A 25,480-nucleotide genomic window follows, 5' to 3' on the forward strand; every position below is an offset into this window, starting at 1 on the left:
TCAAAGATACCCCTATATATGCACTCTAAACCAAGCGTATAAATGTTTCTAAGGCCACAGGAATAAAAAAAACTCCCTATACCAGAAACTAAAAACGGAAAACGACGCAAAACAAGTTTTAATACATATTTAATAATAACACTCAAATAGGTAAAATATAGATGTTACACTAAACCCCTTGGAGGAGCAAATGGAGTTCAGATGGGGATATAGTACTGAAATGGGATATCTCAATAGTAGTCAATATCAGAGATTAACCCTATCAGTTCCAGCGTACGATTACAACATGTGATGCCCCTTCGAGTTTAACACATTACCCATGTACATTCAGTAGCCTGCTCCAGGCAATAGAGTAATGGCAATATCAGACAAAATAATGTACAATAAGCAACATTCTTTGTAGTCAGCACATCATCAAACTCTGTGTAGTTAGTACCACACTGTATTCCATACATGGGGTGTCAAAGCCCTAGGTTTGTATCAAAATGTAATCTCTCTAAAAAGTATCCCTTTAAATGGTAATATCCTTGCCCTTGTTTATACATGGATCCATACTCTGAAACTCGTGTAGCAGACCAGTAATAACAGGCTACTATACAGTAACCGCAAACCCAGAGGCCAGCCAGTGTGTACAGAAGTGGTAAAGCACTAGTCAGACAGCTGCTGAACTAGCAGCACACAGAGCTGCCCGTCGGTAGAAAACCAGCAGTGGGACTTCTAACACACGAGGTAGGGGAGGGGAAGGGAGAGAGAGCGGGTTACGGCGAACCCTATAACAGACAGACAAGGCATACGACCCGTTTGAGGCATCTACTGCAGTTCACGCTGTCGCTCCTCCGGTGACGTCACCCTCGTGACGTCAGTAGCATCCAGGGTGACGTTACCGGAGGAGCGACAGCGTGAACTGCAGTAGATGCCTCAAACGGGTCTTATGCCTTGTCTGTCTGTTATAGGGTTCGCCGTAACCCGCTCTCTCTCCCTTCCCCTCCCCTACCTCGTGTGTTAGAAGTCCCACTGCTGGTTTTCTACCGACGGGCAGCTCTGTGTGCTGCTAGTTCAGCAGCTGTCTTACTAGTGCTTTACCACTTCTGTACACACTGGCTGGCCTCTGGGTTTGTGGTTACTGTATAGTAGCCTGTTATTACTGGTCTGCTACACGAGTTTCAGAGTATGGATCCATGTATAAACAAGGGCAAGGATATTACCATTTAAAGGGATACTTTTTAGAGAGATTACATTTTGATACAAACCTAGGGCTTTGACACCCCATGTATGGAATACAGTGTGGTACTAACTACACAGAGTTTGATGATGTGCTGACTACAAAGAATTTTGCTTATTGTACATTATTTTGTCTGATATTGCCATTACTCTATTGCCTGGAGCAGGCTACTGAATGTACATGGGTAATGTGTTAAACTCGAAGGGGCACCACATGTTGTAATCGTATGCTGGAACTGATGGGGTTAATCTCTGATATTGACTACTATTGAGATATCCCATTTCAGTACTATATCCCCATCTGAACTCCATTTGCTCCTCCAAGGGGTTTAGTGTAACATCTATATTTTACCTATTTGAATGTTATTATTAAATATTAAATATGTATTAAAACTTTTTTGTTTTGCGTCGTTTTCCGTTTTTAGTTTCTGGTATAGGGATTTTTTTATTCCTGTGGCCTTAGAAACATTTATACGCTTGGTTTAGAGTGCATATATAGGGGTATCTTTGAACTTCTTTGTTCACTCTGCATAACCTATGTATATTACCTCTTTGCACCTACCGTTTTAGGACCCTATGTTTAATAGGTGAGCAGTTCTCTACAACACCTATGTGAAACTTTAATAGTAATAAACACAAAATAAAATATAAGTCTACAACAAATTACTATAATTACACATCAAAAGTCACAATTACAAAGCGAATAGTTAAAAATTAGTTGCCAATCAAGTCTCCACCACGAAATCACTACTGCAGCAATGGTCATTGAAAAATATGTTGGTTAGTAGCTTACTTGTATACTTAGCTCAGTGGAGCAGGCATACAATGTCAGTGTAATAGGAAACTGTGTCAAAAGAGTCATAATATCAGCCCATTGCATGACATAGTGTGACCCAATAATTGTGCAGTGGCTCCTGAATTAGGAATACACCAACTGCACAAGTACTGTATACACTGAGGTAATGGTCTGCAGATAGAAAGTTATTAGTAAAACACTCACTTGCATGCTACGCTAAGCGAAGTGAGCATACTGTATAGTGATGCCCTTATGTGGGCTACACCACTACGTGCTCAGAACAGAACTTGCTGGGGTATTATATTGACTTTAATACCGAATTTAAGAAAGTTTTTGACTGCAGTGCTTCTTGCCATCACGGATTAACAGATGAACTTAAGGACGAACTGGCTAACGTCGCCTGTCCAGAGACTTTTTTCGCATCAAATTGATTTCAGATTGGAGAAAGCCGGACCAAAAGATGTCACCCTGGAATTCTATGCTCAGCTATATGCTCTGATATTTCTATGCATATTTCTATGCTTTTGTAGATTTAAAAAGGAAGTTCTCCATGGCTCCCATATGAATGCACCTAAGAAGTTTGCTCCTGAGTTTGTAAGGCCATTATCTATCACTCAGAAAATGAATCCTGTGGCCTATCATCTCCAGTTACCTGCTTCCTGGAAGATATACCCAGTATTTCACACGGAGAAAGAAAAAAGAGAAAGCACACAAAACGCCAATAGAAAAGTACAGTTTTAATAAAAAATATATAAAAAGGACATGGCTTTGCACTCACATGGTGTCCATAAATAAAAGCCTACACACTTTTAAAGGAAAGTGTGGCGCCCACTCAGAAGATCCTGTCAGATCTTGTAGTATCTGGATCCTTATCTCTGTACGCATTGCACAGAATTCAAGACTCACCCTATGTTCACTGTGTTAACATATTGCACTATATTTTGTATGTTTTCTATTTTGCATACACCTGCGCTCCCCATATTTCCTGGACTGCTGTACGTGTGGGATCGAGGGAATCCAATCCTTTAAGGGTTTGAGCAGCGAAGTATCACCTTGATTATTATAATTCATTATATATTTTATTTTTTTCACTTGCACTTATTATAGAGTGTTATTTTACGCATTTGATCTAAGCGCTCATCTAGTAACATATTCTGTGCACAGATGTCTATTTTACATTATAGATTGGAAGGGCTACGGACCGGAGGAGCGGTCGTGGGAACCAGACACTCAACTTCATGCTCTGTGCTTGGTCAAGTAATTCCATGCCCGTTACCCCTTAAAACCTACCCCGTAGAGGGAGGGTACTGTCAGGGACTGCTTCCTTCTAGCAGCTCATCAGCACCTTCATATAAGAAGACACCTTTTTCAAAGACTTATTGCTTCACATCTAACTTGCTACCGTGGAGGTAGGTTGTGTGGCTTCACTGCAATTGATTAAGCCTGACTCCGATTCATGCTTTATCTAAATCCTGGTTATGATTCCGGCTCATTTAATTACTAACCTGCTGTCTGTCCTGATCCTGCTTCAGCTGACTACTTCTCTGCTGCCACCAGCCTTCACCCCTGTTTCGTCCAACTACCTCTATGCCTGCCGCAAGCCATAATACCTCCCTCGTCTGACTAGCTCTCTCCCTGCCACCAGCCCTGACCCCTGCTTCGTCTGACTAAGTCTCTGCCTGCCACCTGCCCTGACAACTGCCTCATCCGACTACCTCTCTGCTTGCCTCCAGCCCTAACCCCTACCTTATCCGACTATAACTTGCCCTGACCCCTGCTTCATCTGACTATGTCTCTGCCTGTCGCCAGCCCTGACCCCTGCCTCGTCTGAATACCTCTCTGTCCGTCACCAGCCCAAACCCCTGCCTCGTCCGATGACTCAGCCTGACATTAGTACAGACCTTTGCAAACTCCTCTGCCTTTGGTGATCCCTCGGTTCCATTCCAGCTCTCTCCCAGGTACTTTATCTGACTCTCCCTGTGGATAGCCTAGTACCCCTGGTAACACGATGACCTGACTTTGAAATATTTTGAATTGCCTTGAAGATGGAGTGCACTAGCAGACTCTAATTGATTCCTAGCAAGACTTCCTGATTAAGGTCCGTTCTATACAGCATGTGTGTGTGTGTGTGTGTGTAATTTATTATTTATTAAAATAAAAAAACAGTAAAAATAAAATATTTATTACATTTGTGTAGACACACAAATACATACACACATACACACATACACACATACACACATATACATACATACACATGCATACATATATACAAACACACATATACATACATACACATGCATACATATATACACACACACACACATATATACATACATTCAGCGCCGGTAGCGGCGCGAAAAGATGATTTTCCCTGTCTTTGCCACTGTCTGTCGGCTCCCCGCTCCCTGCCGTGCGCGCAGCGCCATTATAGAAAGGCTGACTGACGTCAGCCAACTAAAATTACGCGCGCGTGCAGGGCGTAGCGAGCACCCGGCACTATATAACAGCCCTAAGGCTCAATGGGAACTGCAGCAGTCTTAATAAGACCAAGGCACGCAGTACCACTGCCAAGAAAATGGCTAGAAAGCTAGCTTTGATCACTGTGACTGCTGAAATGCTAAAGACTAGCAGTAGGGAATATAACAGCTAAAAGGTGCCTGCATATTTCTCACAAAGAACCTCAACACCCCACTTTACGCAATGGTTTTGTGTCCTAACATTGTTTCACTAGCATTGAAATTAAATAACCCTAAACCCAAGCTCAGAGTTTGCCAGTCCTCTTCCTCACTTTTTCCTATTTTATTTTTTTCATTTATTTATGAGGCGATGTCCCCTTGTAGCATTAATAGCTAACTCCTGCAAGGGCCCGCAGGAGAGCATTTTATTATTTTTTGAAACTCAAATCTTTACTGAAATTGTTCAAGGGAGGGAGAGAGATGGGGGGGGGGAGAGAAAACAAATGGGGGGTGGTCGAGTAGATAAATAAAACAGGGTGGGGGGGAGTGGAGAGGGTACAATTCCACAGAATAACATCTACACAATATGAAGTTACATTGCTCTCGGGGGCGGCAGAGAAATTATTAACATTACAGCGTATTAAAATAAACGTCAAGCATTTTGAATGGCTACTTCATTTCCCAACATTTCTTAAGAGGGGAGGAGGGTCAACCTGGGTGACAGGAGGCGGGGTACCAAGATAGCATTCCAGCAATCCCAGCATCCCTTGTTACAACAATATAGAGTGGGAGTTTATATTTGGATTGCCTGAATATAAGTTTCATGGCTACCAAACCTTTTGAAATTCTAGGCAAGAGTAATTCGTAAGGCGGGACAGTTTCTCCATTTCTCCATGTTGCAAATAAACCAGACCTTATTTATTTATTATTTTGCTAATAGAGGGGATTACTCCTTGCTTCCATTCGGCTGCTAGCTCGCATCTCACCGCTGCAGCAATATGGAATACTGTAGTAGTTTATTTTCATGTTACAAAAGACCCCGGCAGGGTTTATTCAGTAGAAAAAGCCAAGGATCCAGAAGGAGATCCAAATCAAAAATTCGCAGGAGCCAAGATTTTGTTTTCTCCCATAAAACGACACCATCGAGCATGCCCACCACATGTGTGTAAATGAAGCTTGGCCTCCACAACCCTTGGGGCAATCTGAAGGATATCCTGGAATGAATCTGGAGAGCCTAAGAGGAGTCAAGTACCACAGCATCATAACCTTATAAGCCTTTTCTTTTATGGTAGTGCATATGGAGGACTTTGCAACAGCCATAAAAATTCCAAAAATTCTCTCCCAGGTCCTGCTCCCATTCAGTCGTATATTTACATTTTTGTTGAGTTGAGGGGGAGAGCTTACAAAATAACCATACAGATGTACGGCGGGGCTTATTTCACATCTTTACCTTGAACATAGAGATTCAAATTGAGTAAGAAAGTTGTAAGGATGTATTTTATTGCAAAAGGCTTTGAGCTGGAGAAACACCGTACAGTATTAGGGATTTTTTTTTTCCTTGTGAAAAAAAATCAAAAGGCCTGGGATTTAGGTCCGGATCCAGGTCCCCATCCTCAGAATACCGCATGAGAGCATTTAAAAGTTCCTATCGTAGATCTATGACACATAGGTAAATCTTTCTGAATCAAGGTTTTGATCGACTTGTTGAGATATTAAATTAAATATTTTACACTTTTTAATGCTTTTTATTTATTTTCACTGATTACAGTCGGTCTCTACAAGCTCTTTATGAAGAATATTAGCAACACTATTACCGGTACATAGTAAACTGCACTGGATTAATTAAGCTGTGTAACACAGCAGGCATATATTTATAGGGGTCAATGTTCTAGGAAGGAAGCAAAAGGTGACATACTGTGAGTGCTCATTTGCATGTAATTACCCAGAATCCCTGACTGATGTGGAAGCATTGTATTCTAAGAGATAATGGGGAAAGACAGAGTGGCAGATCTGTCTGAGACATGCACATTTTACCCACAAGGGATTTAATCAGGAGAGACGCTGAGACAGATTTATGAGAGGGTAAAGTCATTCTAGCAGCAGCATTTATGATAGATTGAAGGTGAGACAGGTAAGAGACAGAAAGGCCGGACAGTAAAAGGTTACAATAGTCGAGACAGGAGACAATGAGGGCTTGCATTAGAGTTTTTGCAGTAGAGCGACAGAAAAAAGGGTGAATATTTGCAATGTTACGGAGGAGAAAAACAACTGGTTTTTAGCTACCTTGAGAATGTGAGAGGACAATGTGAGAGAGGAGTCAAGTGTGATCCCTAGGCATCGTGCTTGTGATACTGGGTGTATGATAGTGCTTTCAACAGTAATGTAGAAGGAGGTAGTAGGGCCAGGTTGAGGAGGAAATATGAGGAGCTCCATTTTTGACATGCTAAGTTTGAGTCGGCAGAAGGCCATCCTATATGGTATAGCAGAGAGACATTCAGAGACTTTGGTCTGTACAGCCAGTGTAATGTCATATATTATGTAATATACATATTCTTATGCAATCTGATTTTCTTTGCATCACTATCTATTAACTAGTTTTTACCTATACATAACAGTATGCAATCAATTATTGCAAAGTTGAGAATAGACGCAGAATAATTTGCTCATTCCAGTATTTGTTAGATGAATCCTATTTTAAGAAGAATGCTATTGAGATAGCCTTCTCGTTTTCTTTTGGACAAGTCCAAAAATCATGGGCCAGAACCGGCTTTTCAATGTATGTGCATATACTGTATATGTTTTGCACGCAATTGGTCTAATCATATTTAGTTTGCTTAGTTGTTGTCCTGGTCTCAAGTTGTTTGACCATTCTTGCCCCATGATTATATGTTTGATGGCAGTCTTTAAAGCAGCAATCTGCACAGTGAGATTTTTGTAGGGGGTATTTCTAATTACTGTGGTGGATCCGAGTTGTCCCGCAGAGATAGTTCAAGCATGCTGTACTGGTCTCTAGTGGCCCCTCAGTTTGCACTAAAAAAAACAAAAAAAAAAAAAACTAATGGCCAAATACAACATGGCTGCCATGCTAGTCTTGGCAAAAAGCTATTGGTGACCCAGGTGTCCATATCTTTGTTGTTTTTTGCAAGAAACTATAATACATACAAAAGTTTGTTTTACCCACAAGCAGGGGGTCACTGGATCTTCTAAGACAAAATACTTAAAAAAAAAAAAAAAAGAATTATATAAGTGTAGCATGCTTCCCCATGGCCCCCCTTATCTCCGCAGGAGAACGGGGACCCCCGTGGTATGATGGGGAGCTGCAGAGGCGATTGTGTGGCCGGGGGCGATCGCGTCACCGGGGGCTCCCGGTGGCATACACAACAGGGCGCCGCCATGTTTAGTGCGTACGCGCAGTATAGCCCCAGGTTACGGTGACCATATTGAGATTGGCACAAGCGTTCAAGCATGCGCAGGAGTTTGCGCGTCAGCGGTGGCCATTACAGATAGAGCCTGCGCAGAGGAGTGCAGCAGCGGCCATTACAAGATTGCGCATGCACAATAAAGATAGCGCATACGGCGCCAATAGAGTAGAGGCTCTAAAGGAACTACATTACCCAAAAGCCTCAGGGGACTGCCCTTTCACCCATATCACCTGCTGCATTACAGCCAATAGGGCTTACAGATTCTCCTGCTGCAAAGGGATACAATGTTGCGTGCTGGAGTCAGGAAGCTGACAGTGGAACACGAGTGTCAGAGTGGGAGTAGGAGCTGGGACACAGAGAGGGGAGGGTGTGTTTGTGCAGGCAGGAAAGTAGCCTAATGAACTAGGCCAGAAGTCTTCCTATTAGGCACCAGCTAGGCCCTACTCACCCCCAGCTTGTGGTTGCTGCAGGGACTCCCCCGAGATAGGGACAGGGTCCTGTAGAACCTAGACAAGTGAGGGTCCAGCCAGGAAACGTAAATATCCTGGCCATTGCTGTGAAGGTGAAGCATCCTCTGCAGTAACAGATGCAGAGACATTCTTAATGTGGATCACTCCATGCGGGAGCCACCCACCGTTGATCATCTCCTGGAGCAAGGGATTCCAAGTAAAGGTCATCTGCTTGCCTGAGTGTGGACACACTTGGCAGGTACAGTCAAGTCACCAAGTGCACCACCTCATCTCATCTTAGTGGGCAGCGCTGTCTCACACTTGGGTGGGAGGGGGACTCTTGGGACACTTGGGACTCAGGGATATATGGTGAGGGGTTACGGCCCAGTGAGGCCAGTGTTACAGAGTGACACTCACACAATTGATGTATGTGTTGATGTATTGTGATATGTTATGTGATTATCTGCCCCTATAGTAAACTGTTTATATATACTCCGGTGTATGTGGTTACTATATGTGGGTCCTGTGTCAGGGGTCATTCTACCCTTAGAATCCTACACAGGTGGAGGCGCTGTTTATGTAGATCGCTCCAGAGGATACACCCCAGGCTCTTACTGGCGGAGGTTCAGGCCTCCTGTGAACCTGACAAGTAAAGCACCACACACCTGGTAATACATATAGATTCCCCTCACATGCACTCTATCTGCGATTGGGGGGAGCAACTGGGAAAAAGGTAGTGCTTCACTTTAAGTACATTTTCACTTTACATACATGCTTCGGTCCCATTGCGTACACTAATGCGGGGTATGCCTGTATTGGAGGGTTTGGTGCTTTAAATACATTTGAATTATGCTACAGTAGCAATATTCACAAGGTGTGGTGAACTATCACTGGAAGGAAAGATAATACTTTGAGGTTTTCACATTGATTCATCATGCTTAAGTAAAGTTTACAAGATAATGGTTATGTCATTTATCTTTGCCCCTACAAGTAGTTCATCTTCAGTGCATGACATATTGATGTATGTGGTTGTGCTATATACCAACAACACTCCCACAGAAATAAGAAGTTTGAAACGACTGTCTATTTTGGGTAAGCTTGCCAAACTCTGGGTTCTGTCTTTATATCCTTACATTGCATTTGTTATAAATAATACACAACATTTGTTGAAAATGCATTTGCCAGAATTTTATCTCATAAAAAATGCCTGTCTAAAAGTTACATCATTGGTTCTACAGTGTATAAGCAGTAAATATGTTAATGCATTGTAAAATAAGGGGAGGGAGGGAGAAAAATGTTGACTAGATATTGTAACGTTGCTGACTGCAGAACAGGATACGGACCCGCAGGGATAGTCAGGTACATTTCCGAGGTCGAGGAGGGCAAAGAGTAGTCAGGTACGATTCCGGGGTAGTCAGGTCCGGTTCCGAGGCAGACGTCAGGCAAAGAGTAGTCAGGTCCGGTTCCGAGGTCGAGATAGGCAGCAGGCAAAGCAAAGGCGAGGCAAAGCTCAGACAGGACAGGGTAACCAGTACTTTGCACGAGCAAAGTCCAAGGGGACAACTGTCTGCTATTTAAAGGCCAGAGAGAGGCTTACTTCCGGTCAGGGAAGTAAGGGCAGGATTTGCCCGGAAGCAAGATGTCTGTGGTAGCGTCGTACAAGATGACATCACTGCCTGTCAGCAGTCATTCCGGATGTTTCAGACAGATCCCTTAAAGATATCTCCAAATAGATTAACTCCACGTGGAGATACCCATGAACACAGCTGACAAATTAGTATATTTCCCGGGTATCTCAAGTCCAATTTCTGTCAGCTACTGGTTAGTATTGCAGCGAATCGGGCAAATTATGTCAAGCCATACAATTTGTATGCATCAATATTTCTTAATAAATACGATGGAAAGGGCTACATTTTTATCATGTCTAAGTGCATGCCATTTTCTCTGTTGTTCTAATATGATATTGTTCTATGACCACTTCCTTTGTGTACTACTAGTAAAACGTATGTTTACTGGCAGCCTGCCTTCATGGTTGTGTTTAAACTTTTCTTATTGTTACTCCTATTAAATGATCATGACAAATTGTGTAATGGCAAACACATTGTTAATATTCCATAAGGCTGGGGACATACAGCCATGGTCAATGCCACAAACCTCTGTCACTAAGCAACAGTAGAATTGTAAGTATTTTCTTGAATATGTACAGTAGACAGCAATGTTTACAAAGATGTTATTGGTTTCACACCTTCCCTGTGACTCTTTTGCAAGAAATGCTGAGAAACCAGACATTCAAGCTAAACATCAGAGATTAATAACTAAAAATAGTTATACGTATTATACTTCTGAAGCACATAACTAAGTTTTTTGAGTGGCAGCAAAATTCTAGTCAAAATCCACAAATCCACATGTGTGTTTTTTTTAAAATAAATCAGTTATGTAGTATTAGATAATACTTACTGCATTTGTTTTTTGTTTGTTTTTTCAACTCTTAATGCCATTTTTAATACGTTTTAAAGTACTGAGCATCCATTCCTTTGGTTGCTATAGCAGGCTCTGGCAAACCTGTTATTGGGCGCAGTAGTACAAGGAGCTTTGGCAACAAATTATCACAAACAGGAAAGTGTTGCAGTGTTCCCAGCAGGAGACTGTGGCTGAGATGAAATCTGAAACAATAGACCATGTTACCCGAAGTTGTCATGGGATACCAGGCATTTAACACCGGGATCGCACACACCAGACAGAGCAAGAGGTTAAATAAAACAAATTTTATTTCAACCGAGGTCCAGATGCACAGCACTAAACACAGTTTGATATAACTCACCCAAAACAGGGAATATGGGGGGGAATTCTAACTCAACTAGGTGCCAAGTGCTGCTTCCAAGGTTTACCTGTGCAGCTTTCACTCCGTTCGCTTTGGGTACCGCAGTAGTCCAGGAATGCTATTTGAGCTATAGCATGTTCAAAATAGCCCACTCGCTTCTACAACGAATTTACTTCCACAACAAAGCTCTTTACATGGGCTCCCCGTCACCATCGAAAAGCATGGAAGACAGGGTGTCAACCAATCAGGGTGCGGATTCTGCGAACGGACCAATCACCGAGCGGAGGCCCATCTGTGATGAGCCAATCCAGGATGTGGGAGGTGACCATGCTTCTATGACAGCCCACAGAGGTGGATTTGACAAGGATCTGGAAATTCAAACTGGCCAGTAAGAATCATGCCTACTGGGTTCATACCCAGCAACGGTTTCCTCAGGCAGCCCGATATCTCCTGCAGAGATAGGCGCCTCAGAGTCTGGGCTTAACAATGGCTTCACTCGCGAGGCATTGTATCCCAGACCTAAGCATCCTTCCCCACTCCTAACAATGTCCGAAGCACTTCACATTCCCCATTCTGGATAACAGGATCCTATCTCTTTGTGTGCAGGCTGGCTGAGTGAATTACCAGCTCTGCACACAAAGACAACAGCAACACATAATAATCGTAATCTAAACAGTGATATACATAAACTAAATCACATTATACACAGGGATTCTAGGTTAACCCCTGAATATCCCTTAAGACAGGTAGGGGCAATGGCCAGGCTTAACCTTTATTATAGTATAGTATAGTAGAATTGGTTTCGATTCCTGAAGAAGCCACAGTGAAACGCGTAGAATCGATCCGCTGCGGGAGGTGATTGAGCTGGGGAGATCATTGGAGACAACTGCTGGCAAACCATCAGGAGACGGACACACCAGGCAGCCTCTTCCGCCCTGACCCAAGACGACACAGGACGTGACGAGGGTATCCGTGACGTATGCGGAAGGGCTCCGCCGCTCCTGGAGAAACCGGCGTTCTCCAACCACAGCTGTCCTCTCCCTCGAACATTATTGTTTTTCAAAATGTGAGTGTATTATACATATATTTATCTACTGCTGCTAATACAATTTAGACTATACTACTCTATTGTGCGCTCTCTCTTTTACTTCCATATACCCCAGGGAGAATAATTGACTATCTACACTACAAGCTTCCTGTATCAAGACACCACTCTGAGGGGGATCCATTAAAGGGCTCCCATAAGAGAGAGAAGGGTCTCTGATACGCCTATCTTTGATATTGTCATCTGTGAGTACAACTATTGCAGAGAACACTTACATTCAGACTCAAATTTGAAAACCTGCACAAGACCCATCTGGACCTGGACAGTCCGCCTCAAGGGTGTAGAGCTGCTTTTTTATTATTGTATTGCACATTAATATTCCTATTTTTTCACATATTGGTGAAGGTCACTAAACACAATTTGTGTATTCATTATAAATTGAACATCACTGTCACTTATATTGTATAATTATTTAACATTCACTTAGTTTGAGAAGCGCCCGGTTTTTATTTTTGTTTTTGCATATCTCTGTTGTGGGGCCCTTACTCTTCTCAGTGTTCATCAATGATCTTCCTACATCTTGTAAGGGAGCTTCAATACACATGTATGCAGATAACACAATCCTATATGCGCACAGCCATAGCCTCTCCGACCTTGAACACGTACATCAATCTGACTTTTTGAGACTTGAAAATTGGATTTCCCAAAACAAACTGTTTTTAAACACTGACAAGACTGTAACAATGGTATTTGGGACCAAGGCTACATTTTTAAAGCTTCCAGTGACTACGCTCCAGATCAGAACCAACGCTAACACCACCCTAACTCCTGTTACTAGTTTTAAATACTTGGGCATATGGTTTGACTCCCATTTAACATTTGGGATGCACATTGATAGCCTGATATCCAAAACGATGCTAAACTGGGTGTACTTTACAGAAACAAATCCTCCCTTAGTCTCCTGGTCAGAAAGCGTATCGCACAGCAGATGCTAATGCCAATTTTCGACAATGGGGACATAGTATACAGCTCGGCACCCCAAACCCACCTTAGCAAACTTGACACCCTCTACAATTCAATATGCCTTTTTGTTCTCCAATGCAATTACAACACACATCACAGCAAAATGCTTAAAGAACTAGATTGGTCATCACTTGAGTCTAGGTGCAAAGTTCACCTTTCCTTTCTTGCCTTCAAATACTTTCTGGACAAGCTACCCATCTATCTGAACAAGCGCCTCACCCCTTCCACATGCAGCACTTATCACCTGAGATCTGACTCCAAAATACTGTTCATGGTCCCAAGGCTCAACAAAGTATCCGGCCGCTCCTCCTTCTCTTACCGTGCACCCCAAAACTGGAACAACCTACCGGAGACTCTCACATCCACCACCAGTTTAAGTTCTTTCAAAACTAAAGCTGTCTCACATTTTAATCTGGTCTGTAACTGTTACATACGCCTATAATATATATTATCTCTAACTGTGCATGCAATGTCTTGTACATAATGTATACCCTGTTCACTTATGCAACTATGTATTTGTAACCATGTATTATTTGTAATCATAACTCTGTGCCCAGGACATACTTGAAAACGAGAGGTAACACTCAATGTATTACTTCCTGGTAAAACATTTTATAAATAAATAATTCACTGATCGATCACAGGAGAATGGATTGATCTGTAGCGTTGGTAATTCATTTTGATTAAAGGTAATCAAATGCTGCACATATTAGGGGGGAGGTGAAGTGCCACCAGGAATGCTGCTTTAAAACAGGCTGAAACCCACGGAAGTCTTGAAAGGGCTACCAAAGCTTTCAGCCGGTGTTCTCTGAAGTTTGATGTTATTTGGTTCAATGTTTTATATTTGTTTATGATATTTTCATATGACTTATAGGCAGACGTGTATACGCAATGTGCGTGTGTCTCGTGTGCTGTCTGGAAACTCTCCATTCTGACGTGAACAGTATTTCCCTGATCTCCTTGTGCTTACTCTCCAGTTTCAATAAATAAGAAAAATGTGTCTGCTGAGATTAGCGTTTGTCAGCCTTCCCTCCCCTAGCCAGACAGAGACCTCCGAGCTTTTCACTGTGATGCTGAGCCCTACCTTTATTCCAAGCAGGAACTCTGGATGTCTACGGTACGGATGTGCAGAAACACATGCAGGGTTATTACTGCACACAAGCCTTGTGACTATTTTATTTTGGAAAGGTCATAGAAGAGGAAGTGTTAAAATCCACCTGAAAAGTGTGAGTAATACATGTACATTGAGTTAAGTAAGTATTGTATCCGACCCCCGAGTTTTCTTAACTATTAATCTACAGTACCTGCAGCAAAATACATGGATAATCAACCTTCCAATCCATCAGTAAAGGTGTTGGAGAATACAAATCCTAAAAGAAGAAGCCCGAAGCAAAGGAGGAAAGACGAGTGTGTTTCTCTGGCATCTTTTTCGGCTCATCGCAGCAGCCCCACTGCTAGAATGGGCTCAGTTGCCATGACAATATTCTCCCCTGCTTCATACACGAAAGATTAGCTCTTACTGTGCAGTGGAGAGAATTTCGGGACGTCTGGCTAATCCCCGGGTGCACAGTGAGAGAAAGGTTGGATTTTGCCCGAGGGATGCTGCATCTGCAATGATAGAATTGGCCAGCCAGAGACACTGGTATTTTAAGTTGAAGAGCGGAATTCAAAGTAAGTGTCAGCTACAGCACAGGTAGAATATTGAATGCGGTTATTCTAAGTCTTCGTGGAGACTGTCCCACGCCAGCAGTGAAATTGGCAGCAGGGAGCTGTGAGGGGAATAAATATGTCTCTCCAATTTAGATGCTGTTGAATTCAGAGTGAGCAATAGTACCTTTACACAATTATTGTGAAGTCTTCAAATAAGGTTAAGAAAACTAAAACTGCTTAGTTTGTATTCACAAAAAAAAAGGGGCTTGTTTCTGTAGTTCTGTAAGTTGGTTAAGTTTTGTTTTCTGGCATCCAGTGTTTTCCCTTTATATTTAAGTTTTTTTTTTTTTGGAGCTGCAACACTTACTGTAATCTGATTCACTAACAATGTTTTTCCCATACGGGTTTTGGGAAAATATATAGTACACAGATATGTCAAAAAGTTTTAAAAAAAAGTAAATACTAAAAGTTGGGTATCACCATTTGAGACATCCTTTCTATCCTGAATGACTGAAATGCCTGCCTACTTGTGGTGTTGATTAAACAATGGATTTGGAATGTACAATATGACAATGTAAGTCCTTAATATTCTTCAGGTATGAACTTATGACTTGGTAAGATGGAATATTTTTCTCCATAGTTGTAATACAATACACATGGTGTTACGGAGCAAAACCTGAGGACTCGTTACTACAGTACCTCACAATTGAGCTTTTGGGGTTCCACTCTTACTTCTGGACACAACGTGAAACTTCTTTATGGCCAATATGCCGTATTGCGAGAAATGCGGAAATGCAGAGTTACTGATGTAGTAGCTTCCATTCAAGTGCATTAAAGTTACTTCTCTACCTCGTTAATTGTACTTTACTGAGCTTCCCACCATATTGAATTAGGGACATTTTTATCATGCAGATGTGGGCACAACGTTTTGGGGCAAACCTCTTCGTCATGTAAACAGATATTGAACATCAGAAAACAAGTATTTAACACGGGCCAGTTACACGTACGAGTACAGAAATCAGTTCTCTTTGACAAAAAATACAAATAAAACAGAAAGCATGCAAGTACAGCATAACAGCCAAAATGCAGGAATCACTGAATAAACATAATAAGGCTATCTATATCTTGGCATAACCAGAAATGTTCTGTTAATAGATTGGTGCTTGAAGACAGCAGTGCCACCTGCTGTGCAGTACTGAGATAAGTAGCCGAGTCAGCATTACAGCCCTTGGACATTTTGCTAAGGAAACACAGGAGATCTGTTTTATGCCGATCCGGCAGCTTGCAGTTTGCGGCCTGCTTATCATTTATCAGTGTTTCGTGCTGCGATTCATATGCTCAAGGACAGTATTAGTTATTCGGCTGCTTATCTTGAGTTGTTAGCACCTTTAGTGGGTACAAAATGTATTCAGCGTTGCCAGATTGCAACTTCACAATTCCAGAAATTTGAATTTTTTTCTTATTTTTATTTGCCATCCTTAAATATTGAATCATGTGTCTCCATTTTAGCGGCTTGCAAAATATTAAGATGTGTTTGAATCTTTCAGCATCTAACGAGTTAAAAAACCAAGTGAAACATAGGCACAGAAGTCAGAAGAGCTCATGGCGAAGCATTTAATTTTCTATTTTTATCTTTAAACCATGGGTAATCCGCTGCTTACTTTGGCCTCCTTTCTTCCTCATTCTACTGATCTTCTATATCCTTGCATAGTCCTGTGCTGTGACAGTGTAGGTACAGAAGCAAATCACTTGATTACTTCTATGTATGCTCTTGCAGTGCAACGAAGACCTGAATAACAGTGCAGCCACCCAGGTGAATGATGTCTGTCATTGGGAAATTGTTAGGCACATTAATTTTTGTGTTACATTAATTTAACCTTAACATGTGGGTTTCAGGTTAATTATACTCTCTGACATGTCAGAAAATGATCCGTAGTGAAGACTTTTAAACAGTAATGGGTAGGCTATTTATCAAATAGTGGGGGGGCATCATGTTATCAGAAAATTCTATTTGACGAGCAATGGTCAGGTGACTTTGCTATCTTGATTGCATACAGTGGCGGTCGCCTTTATCCTAATGCGGCCGTAGCGGCGCAACTCTGATAATCGCGGGCAGATGCAGTATATAATTTTTTTTTCCGGAATATGTTCCGGTATTTTAGCACTCATAATATTAGCATATTCTTAGCGCTTACTGCAATACCGTCTAAAAACTCATGTGGGCGTTCGCGAGCCGTTGTCTTCAAAGTCTAATACTGTAGCAGTTCGACCTACGTCAGTACACAGTCTGCGTGTGCGCACGCAGTAATTGTAAATTTGCATATTTATACATTCATGTACAGTATGTCTCATTTGAACATTGTTGAAACGCATAGGCGTGTACTGTAACAGTATCACATTTCGGCGTATATAGCGCTCTTCCCTCGCTCGCCCCCGCACACACACACAGGATAATGTACTGCACTGCAGTATTTCAACTTCTTATCTACAGTACACCTCTCCCACGCCATTCCTTTGAAAGGATGGCTTTCTGGTTTCAATCACATTCCTGTCATCACATTCCTGTGTGCATAACGTTCAATTTTGATTTACTGTATTCTTCTGTGTTGATTATTAATGCTCATTGGGAAAAAAAAAAGTTCGAGTGACCAAAAAAAAAATATTTTAATTTTCCTATTGTTGGCTTTGAGTCACCTCTCTGCGCCTGCGTGTAATCCTTTTTGGGAAGGGAGCTGTAGTTGATTACTACTGCGCATGCATGAATTTCTTGCGAAGTTCAAGAGTGACCAAAAAATAAAAATATTGTTTTTTCTCGTAATTTTTTATTATTATTTTCTCAACATGAATGAACATGTTCCTACCTCAACCATCTTGACATTACGATATTCAATCTGTGCTGCAGGTTTTGACTGCGACACTGTGCGTTTGACTGCACATGATTGATTTGTGTGATTTTTATGTATTTGGGGGTGTGGGGATCAAATTATTATGATGACCTGCCTGTTGAAAATATGCCATGTCTTTGAACTACACTGGCGACACACTTTATCGCAGTGCGGCCAGATCCGCAAGCCGGGAGATTTCCCGGCTTGCTAGTGGCCGCCCCTCGGCGTGCCGCGCGTCATAGACGCGCGGTCACGCGTCATAGACGCGCGGTCACGCGTCATCGGGAGCCTGCGCCCCCTGCACGCGTGTCCAAGGGCTCCCCGAGGGAGCCCTGGTGTCCCGCGATCGCGGGACAGCGGCAGGGGGTTCCGGGGGACCCGGCGGACCCGGCAGCGGTAGGGAGAGCGCCCCGATCGGAGGGCGCTCTTCCGCTGCTTCGGCGCGCGCCCGTCACACTCGGGCGCGCGCCAGGCTACTGCTGCGGCACAGAACGGGCAAATGCTCGAATAAACTGTGCCGCAGCAGTACAGTACAGCTAATCCTTCATGCAGCTGTACCCTGTACCCCCCTCCCCTACCCCACTCACACACGCACAAGGCTCGCTCAAGGATTTGAACCTCTTATCAACACCTCTACAAAACCATTAATTAATTTTCCTATTGTTGGCTTTGAGTCACCTCTCTGTAATCCTCTTTGGGAAGGGAGCTAGCTGATGATTACTGCGCATGACTAACCCATCCACCCCCCCAACCCTTTGAGGCTTTGTTTACGGTAATGCTTGTGATAATCCCTTCTCGAATTTGATATGTAAATCTGATTTGCACAGCACTGTGAAATTGAGAGTTAAAAAACCATAATCTGATTCATGTTTTTGATGCAGTAAATTACCAATTTTTGTCATTCTTTCTTTTTCTTTGGTGTAGGGGGGGGGGATCAATGATTATGATTATCATGAATGTAAAGAAATATTTATTTTATCAGGAACAAAAAATACAAATATACAAATAATCATGAATAATACAAAATGCAGTCTTTATTCAGTTCTTCTGTCAGTTGAAAGTTGGATAATCATGAATAATGCACATTGATAATAATATTAATTAATATATAATAATATATATAATAATATACAATTTTCCGTCTTTATCTTCTTCCTCATTCTGTGTAGTTCATTGAGAGAGGGGAGGTTTTGTGTAAATCATGACTGTACTTTAGATACACTTTACTGTACACACAGTTCAGACAATGTACACATGATACCCCCCTCCCCATTTCCATCCTTTTTTTCTCTGAAAAGACAAGAAAATAAAAAATGAGTGCAGTTAGGTGCATATTATGGCATTGTGTACCGTATAGCTACTCCATATTGGACTACAGTATGCAGTTAGTACTGTCAAACTAGTCTATATTGGAACTACTGTATACTGTAACAGAAGCGTTGTCTCCCTACAGTGTACAGAAAAACAACAATCCGGTAAGTTACAGTGCAGTAGGCCACAAGTACAGCACATAATTTACAGTAAACAATAATAGATGCAGCAATATAAACAATAATAGATAGATATACTATATTACATAGTAATATAAATAAACAGAAATAACCATAATGTTAGATAGATCTATACTATATAGTTATATTTATATGCAGCAATATAAACAATAATGGATAGATATACTATATTACATAGTAATATAAATAAACAGAAATAACCATAATGTTAGATAGATCTATACTATATAGTTATATTTATATGCAGCAATATAAACAATAATAGATAGAATACTATATTACATAGTAATATAAATAAACAGATATAACCATAATGTTAGATAGATCTATACTATATAGTTATATTTATATGCAGCAATATAAACAATAATAGATAGATATACTATATTATATAGTAATATAAATATACTTACGCGTTAGTTACCGTTGGTGTCCTCGTGCGTTGTTTGGTCTTTCCGTGTGCATGATAGCACACAGTGGTTGATGGCACAACGAGGCCAGAAGCAGCTAACCAGCGTTGGATATCTGCAATTCGTTGTCCGCTCGTGTACATCTCCTTAATTCTCATGCTGAGGTCCTTTGAAATCTTTTTAACAGGCATTGCTGCGAGTAGAAAGAAATACAAGCACAAGAATGTATATTCGATGTTTAGTCGATGTGTATTCAATGTGCAGTGATTCCACAAAATGGATGGTGTATTTATACATTAATGACTCACATTAGAGTACGCCCACTTTTAACACCTGTACCTCGTCGCCATGCATAAAAGGTTACACAATTTACATATCCCACCACTCGATGATCTGTATCTGAACTTTACCTTGTTCAGATACTGCATTGTGCCATCTGCTTCCATGGATCAACCCCGATTCTGCGGACGCAGGAACCCACTCGCCTCTGCCGTGCCTGTCACGCAGAAAAAGCGAAAGGCAGGAGCCATTTCCAAGCCAAGTCCAAAGCGAAAGGCTAAGGCTAATAAAGAAAACCTTCTGCTGACCCCAAAAGCTAAGGGTTTTAATACACGTAAGCCTTATTATGTCAAGAAGAAATTCGGTGATGTACACTCAAGGCAAAACAAATGACAGCCAACCCATCGAACCCGCAGGCCACTTCCTCAATTACGCTTCGACGACTCTGCCGCTGCTCTCCCGGAAAATCCACAGCCCATCTTCTCCACTACTTGTCCACGACGCTGCCGCTGCTCTCCCGGAAACCCACAGCCCATCTTCTCCACTACTCTTCGACGCCGCTGCCACTGGTCTCCCGGAAATCCACTTTCTCCATTACGCTTAGACGACTCTGCCGCTTCTCTCCCGGAATTCCACAGGTCACTTTCTCCATCCCTCTTCGACGACGCGGCCGCTTCTCTCCCCGAAATCCACAGGTCACCTCCTCCATCCTTCTTCGACGACGCTGCCGCTTCTCTCCAGGGAACCCCCATCTCATCCTCCGTAGCACCCATCCACCCAGATGTCCACAGCACCGCATGCACAAGATCCAGCTCGTTAGACCGCATGCTGAATGGGTAAAGTGTCGATATCCCCGGGAACTCTACTATGCTGGTAAAGACAGATCTTCTTTTAGAGACCATGCTAAATATGGATCAACGGATGGAGAAGATGGATCAACGGATGGAGAAGATGGATCAACGGATGGAGAAGATAGAGACTGACATAGCGGGGATACATAATTTGCTCGGAGTTCATGTCCCTGTATCTCCGACGCCGGAGCAGAAGGGTGGCATGGATGGGATGAATGGGACCTTCGACCGCCTTCCATCACCAAGCGCACCCCCTCCACCAGAAGAATATGTGTACATGTATGCCGTTGATGACATGACAACCCCGTCAAGACCACGCCAGGAGAAAACACGGCGACCAAGACAGGAGGAAAGCATCCTCCCAGACAACCTACCCTCGCCCGCCACCACAAGCACACCCGCTCCGAGAAGAACACCCGCTCCAAGAATCCAACCCACATACGCTTGTATCGATACGGTGCCCGACATCATCCTGCGCAAGCTGCCCAATCCACTCAGGGAGAAGTATAGGGTGATGAGTGCTGGTTTACTCCAGAAGTATGCCATGTTAATTTTCAAGCACCACGTGTCGTACTTGGTGTACTGCGGGTGGGCCAACAATGTAAACTACAAAGGAAATCGCGAAAAAGGGCGCTTCCTGAAAATTTTTCCTTATTGCACGCTTCCACACATGAGCATCTGGTGAAAATTTGTAAAAGTCATAGTTTTCGATAAAATACTGATAAATTTGACCAACTGTTGCCATCTTATCATCTGTTGCATTAATCGCGGCCCATATTAAATAAGCGTACGTTATATCGGGTTTTTGGTACACGGACTGCAGCGGTGCACTCATCTCGGGACTCTCAGGACAATAGAACACCAGACACTGCGTATTTAGTTTTTAATAGGAAAAGCCTAAATTGATACATTATTGTAACTTCTTCAGTACCAAGGTCAATTTACAATGGACCACTGTGGTATTTTTTTAAACACCTGCAAGTCGACACATTACTCAAGCGCATGCGCATTACAATTCATGAATATCTGCCACCTGGCGGATACTCGAAGAATTGCAACCAATTAAATCCGAACCATTATTATTAAACACATCAATAAACACATCAACCGCGGGTGACGCCGGCATGAATGCGGTGAAGTGCGTGGCAATAGGAAAAAATTCGGAGATGTTGGAGAATAAAATGGGCCGCGGCTGTACCTGATGTTATTTCGGTACAAGCTTTCAGCGCAATTTTTGTGGCAAATAAATCAAACGTATTTCAAATCAGATTGATTGATATATAGGATTTTAACCCAGGTCACGATTTTGTATTACAGGATTTGTTAACTACTGGTATGGATACATTTAGCCTTCACGACTGTGGTGTTAGGGGAAGGCGCACACAGCAAAAGTGAAATTGTTCTTAAAGATTGTTATAAATCTATTTTTAAGCATGCAATCCAATGGCAGAAAAAAATGGTCATTTGATTAGAAGAAAATGGAGATCTGTTTAATGGCTGCATTTCAAATAAAAAAGGATAAGAGACAAAAGCACACACTTTTATATATGAACAAGTGGGCATTTAAAGGTGCAATCCCTGATAACTGACCTACAATCAACATTTTGTAAAGAAATTAACAATCTAATTTCTTTCCTTAGACAAATGAGCAGACTTCTGCCATGTGCGACTTTATTGCATGGTTCTTCTATGTAAGGCTCACTGAACCAACCAAGGCCAAAATAACATGATCATACTGAAACACAGATTCCTGCTCTTAAAGTATTTGTAGGAACTTTGACTTAAAATTAACAACATAGTAAGTGCTTCTGTATTTAAAGGAAAGCAGAACGCCATGTACCAATAGAACATGAGGATCAGACAGGGTCAGTTTACCATTAGACCAACTAGGTGACCGGCAGAATGTGGGGTGTTCTAACAGGCAGTGGATTTCCCTGAGCAGGGAAAGAGCTTGGCAGTTTCCTCCATCCTGATTGGCTACATTACCCATCAGCAGCCAATCAGGAGGAGCTCTCAGGAGGCTAGGAATTGCGCCAAGAAGAAAGAGAGTGTCGGGGAGGAGGGGAGAGTGTGTCAGGGAGAGTGGGGGAGGGAGTATGAATGTTAGAAAAAATCTATTTAGGTACAAGATGAAATTTTTCAAGTAAGAAAAAAAAATTCAGAAAGTTGAGGATGTGGGGCGCAACGCTGAAGGTTCGCCTAGGGTGCCGAATACCCTTGCATTGGCCTTGGGATCATGATTGCTGATGACGAATAACCTGAGTTAGGAATAGGTTAATCATTTTGGTTGGGAAGCTTTTCATGGGAAATGTTTGGGAAAGCTTTTGCCATTGGCAGTTTGGGATAAGTGGGCGGAGCTAAAATGACAGTTCGGCTAACTGGCAGAGTAAGGGTCAACCATTTAAGGTTAACACCAAGAGAAGTGAGTTTCCCGTTTTACATTACTAAAGGGGACAAACGTTTATATAATATATGTATATATTATGTGAATTGTCAGGTTTTATTTTAAAAGTATGTATAAAAACTGATATATGAAATAGATGTTGTCACAACAGCGGGATGTCCTTGCCAGGTGTATGCTGTTAAGGCTGATGCTGTTCTTGTTGGCCATATACAGTATGGCTTTGGGAAGGTAGCACAATGGCTTTAGCTTTGCGGCTCATGGTTGCGCTAACCTTTGGCTTGATCAGGTGTGATACATTCCCACTGGCATTAAAACTAGTGGCTGGTGTAAGGATGTGCATATATATTAAAGGTTCTGCGCTGTCAATTACATAGGCAGCGCCATATTGTCCCTGTTTGCCAGCGAAGTTACTGCGTACCAGTTGGGCTGCGCATGCGCGAGGGAAGCGCGCGAAGGGTAATATTAAGTAGAGACTTGGAGGGGGTTGAACTATGAACTCTGACTGTGAGAAGGTTAGCTGAGGCTGAGGACCAATGGGATGCGAGACTGTGTATGCAGGAACCGGATGCGTGTGGGCGGTGGGTCAGAGCAGCGAGGGAGGTGAAGGAGGAGGTTGGCGGAACCTCGTGTGCGAGAGCAGAGGGTCAGTGACCCGTCTGCTTAGGTAGGGTATGCCCACAGCCCCAGGAGCCTTTCCCCTGCCATCGTAGGGTGCTGTATTTGTAAGGACGCCCATAGTCGTCAGGGACGTTCCCCTTTAGTGAGGGTCATATGCGGAGCTGCGGAGCTGCGGCCGCCATCTTGGATTTCCCATCTGACGGTGCTGCAGAAGGGAGAGACGGCGCAAGGCTGGATTAACACCAGGGCCCCCTGTGGAGTGTCAAGGTCATCGTAGTGACCGGAAGGTATCCTTATCTACAAGTGCACCTACACCGGTCACCAGGCGCTGATCCCGCCTCCCACTAACTAATTGGGTTTCCTGAGAGAATGCATATGGTACCATACTTTACTGGTTATGAGACATACTCCTAAGGAGAGTGGCATTATCCCAATAAGGATGTACAGGACATTATCCCAATAAGGTGTGGCCGAGCCACGTTGTGTGTGTGTATGTAAATGTTATATGATAAGTCTGCATATCATTTGTTATTCATGTGTGATATAAAAAGGTTGCTGTTGCATACTGCTGTTGTTAGCTTCTTGCTCAGGGTATAATCTCTATAATGGGGATCCTGGGTGAGTGGAGGCGCTGCACCACAAGTGATAAAGGTATACCCCCAGGCTCCCAATATGCGGAGGCTCAGAGCTCCTGAAGCCACAGGTTTATGCACCGTAGTCCCTTAGTTCAGGTGTTCACAAAAAGGGCTACATTTGGAGGCGCTGCTGAGATCTTAGACCTGGGGTGCCCCCACATTTTTTTGTCTCTATTGTGCAACCAACCCACATCATGTCGGTGCCCTCGGCGCTCGAGGTGCGCAAGTGGGCCCAACGGCGCGGGATTCCCTTGAACCGTGTTCTCGCGCTGGGCCATGTCCCCGCCATGATCCCGTTAGGCACAGTGACCGAGCAGGTCCGAAAGCTTCCTCTCCTGGACAATGCCCAAGTACAAGACCATTTTTATGACCGCGACCAGACCTGGCGCCGGATCTTGTATGCCACTGAACAAGATATATGCCCCGAGGCTTTGCCCCGTATACTGCTGCTGCCCGAGGCTCCGGGGGTGCGCTGTCCCATCGTCCAGGCGGACACCCCTGCGCCCCTGGCCACTTCCACCCCCCGGAGAGAGTATACCCCCTCCGCTGGCGCCGCGACGGGAGGCCCCGACCACTCCCCTGACCGTGGCCTGCACCCTCACTGGCCCGCAGCCCTGAGCTTAGGCTCCTCCTCTACCCCGTCCGGCCTGCGGGCTAGCCTCAACCGACTTAGCCTATCAAGATTGGACGCTTACCCCGCTGTCGGGGATAGCTTACCGGGAGACACCTCTTTGCCCGCCTTAGCTGCCGTTATCCACAATACCACCCAGTCGCTCCAGTACAGGAAGTTAAAGGCCTTCTCCGGGGAGAAACCCACGCCCCAAGGGGAAGTAGGGATAGAGGACTGGCTGGATCATACCGAACAGGTACTACCTGAATGGACCTGCACGGACGCGGTCCGTAGACAGCGCATCGTCGAGTGCTTACGGCCCCCCGCGTCCCACATGGTGCACTACTACCGAGACGACAACCCGGAAGCTGATGCGGCAGACCTCATCTAC

The 25,480-nt window shown here is 43.2% G+C and overlaps 1 protein-coding gene across 4 annotated transcripts in view; it reads left to right on the forward strand.

Moving 5' to 3' along the window:
* Nucleotides 1-25,480, forward strand: part of NOL4 (nucleolar protein 4) — a 399,454-nt gene that overhangs the window by 230,018 nt on the left and 143,956 nt on the right. The window contains exon 1 of one of the 4 annotated variants that reach the window (XM_075584594.1): nt 14,122-14,907. The exons of the other annotated variants lie outside the window; for them this stretch is intronic. Coding sequence (XP_075440709.1) covers nt 14,850-14,907 — 58 coding nt within the window. The 5' untranslated portion in view covers nt 14,122-14,849. Of the gene's footprint in view, nt 1-14,121; nt 14,908-25,480 lie in introns of those variants that run through there. 4 annotated transcript variants of the gene reach the window in all.

This window comes from Ascaphus truei, chromosome 2, assembly GCF_040206685.1.
Source record: "Ascaphus truei isolate aAscTru1 chromosome 2, aAscTru1.hap1, whole genome shotgun sequence".
NCBI classification, from domain to species: Eukaryota; Metazoa; Chordata; class Amphibia; order Anura; family Ascaphidae; genus Ascaphus; species Ascaphus truei.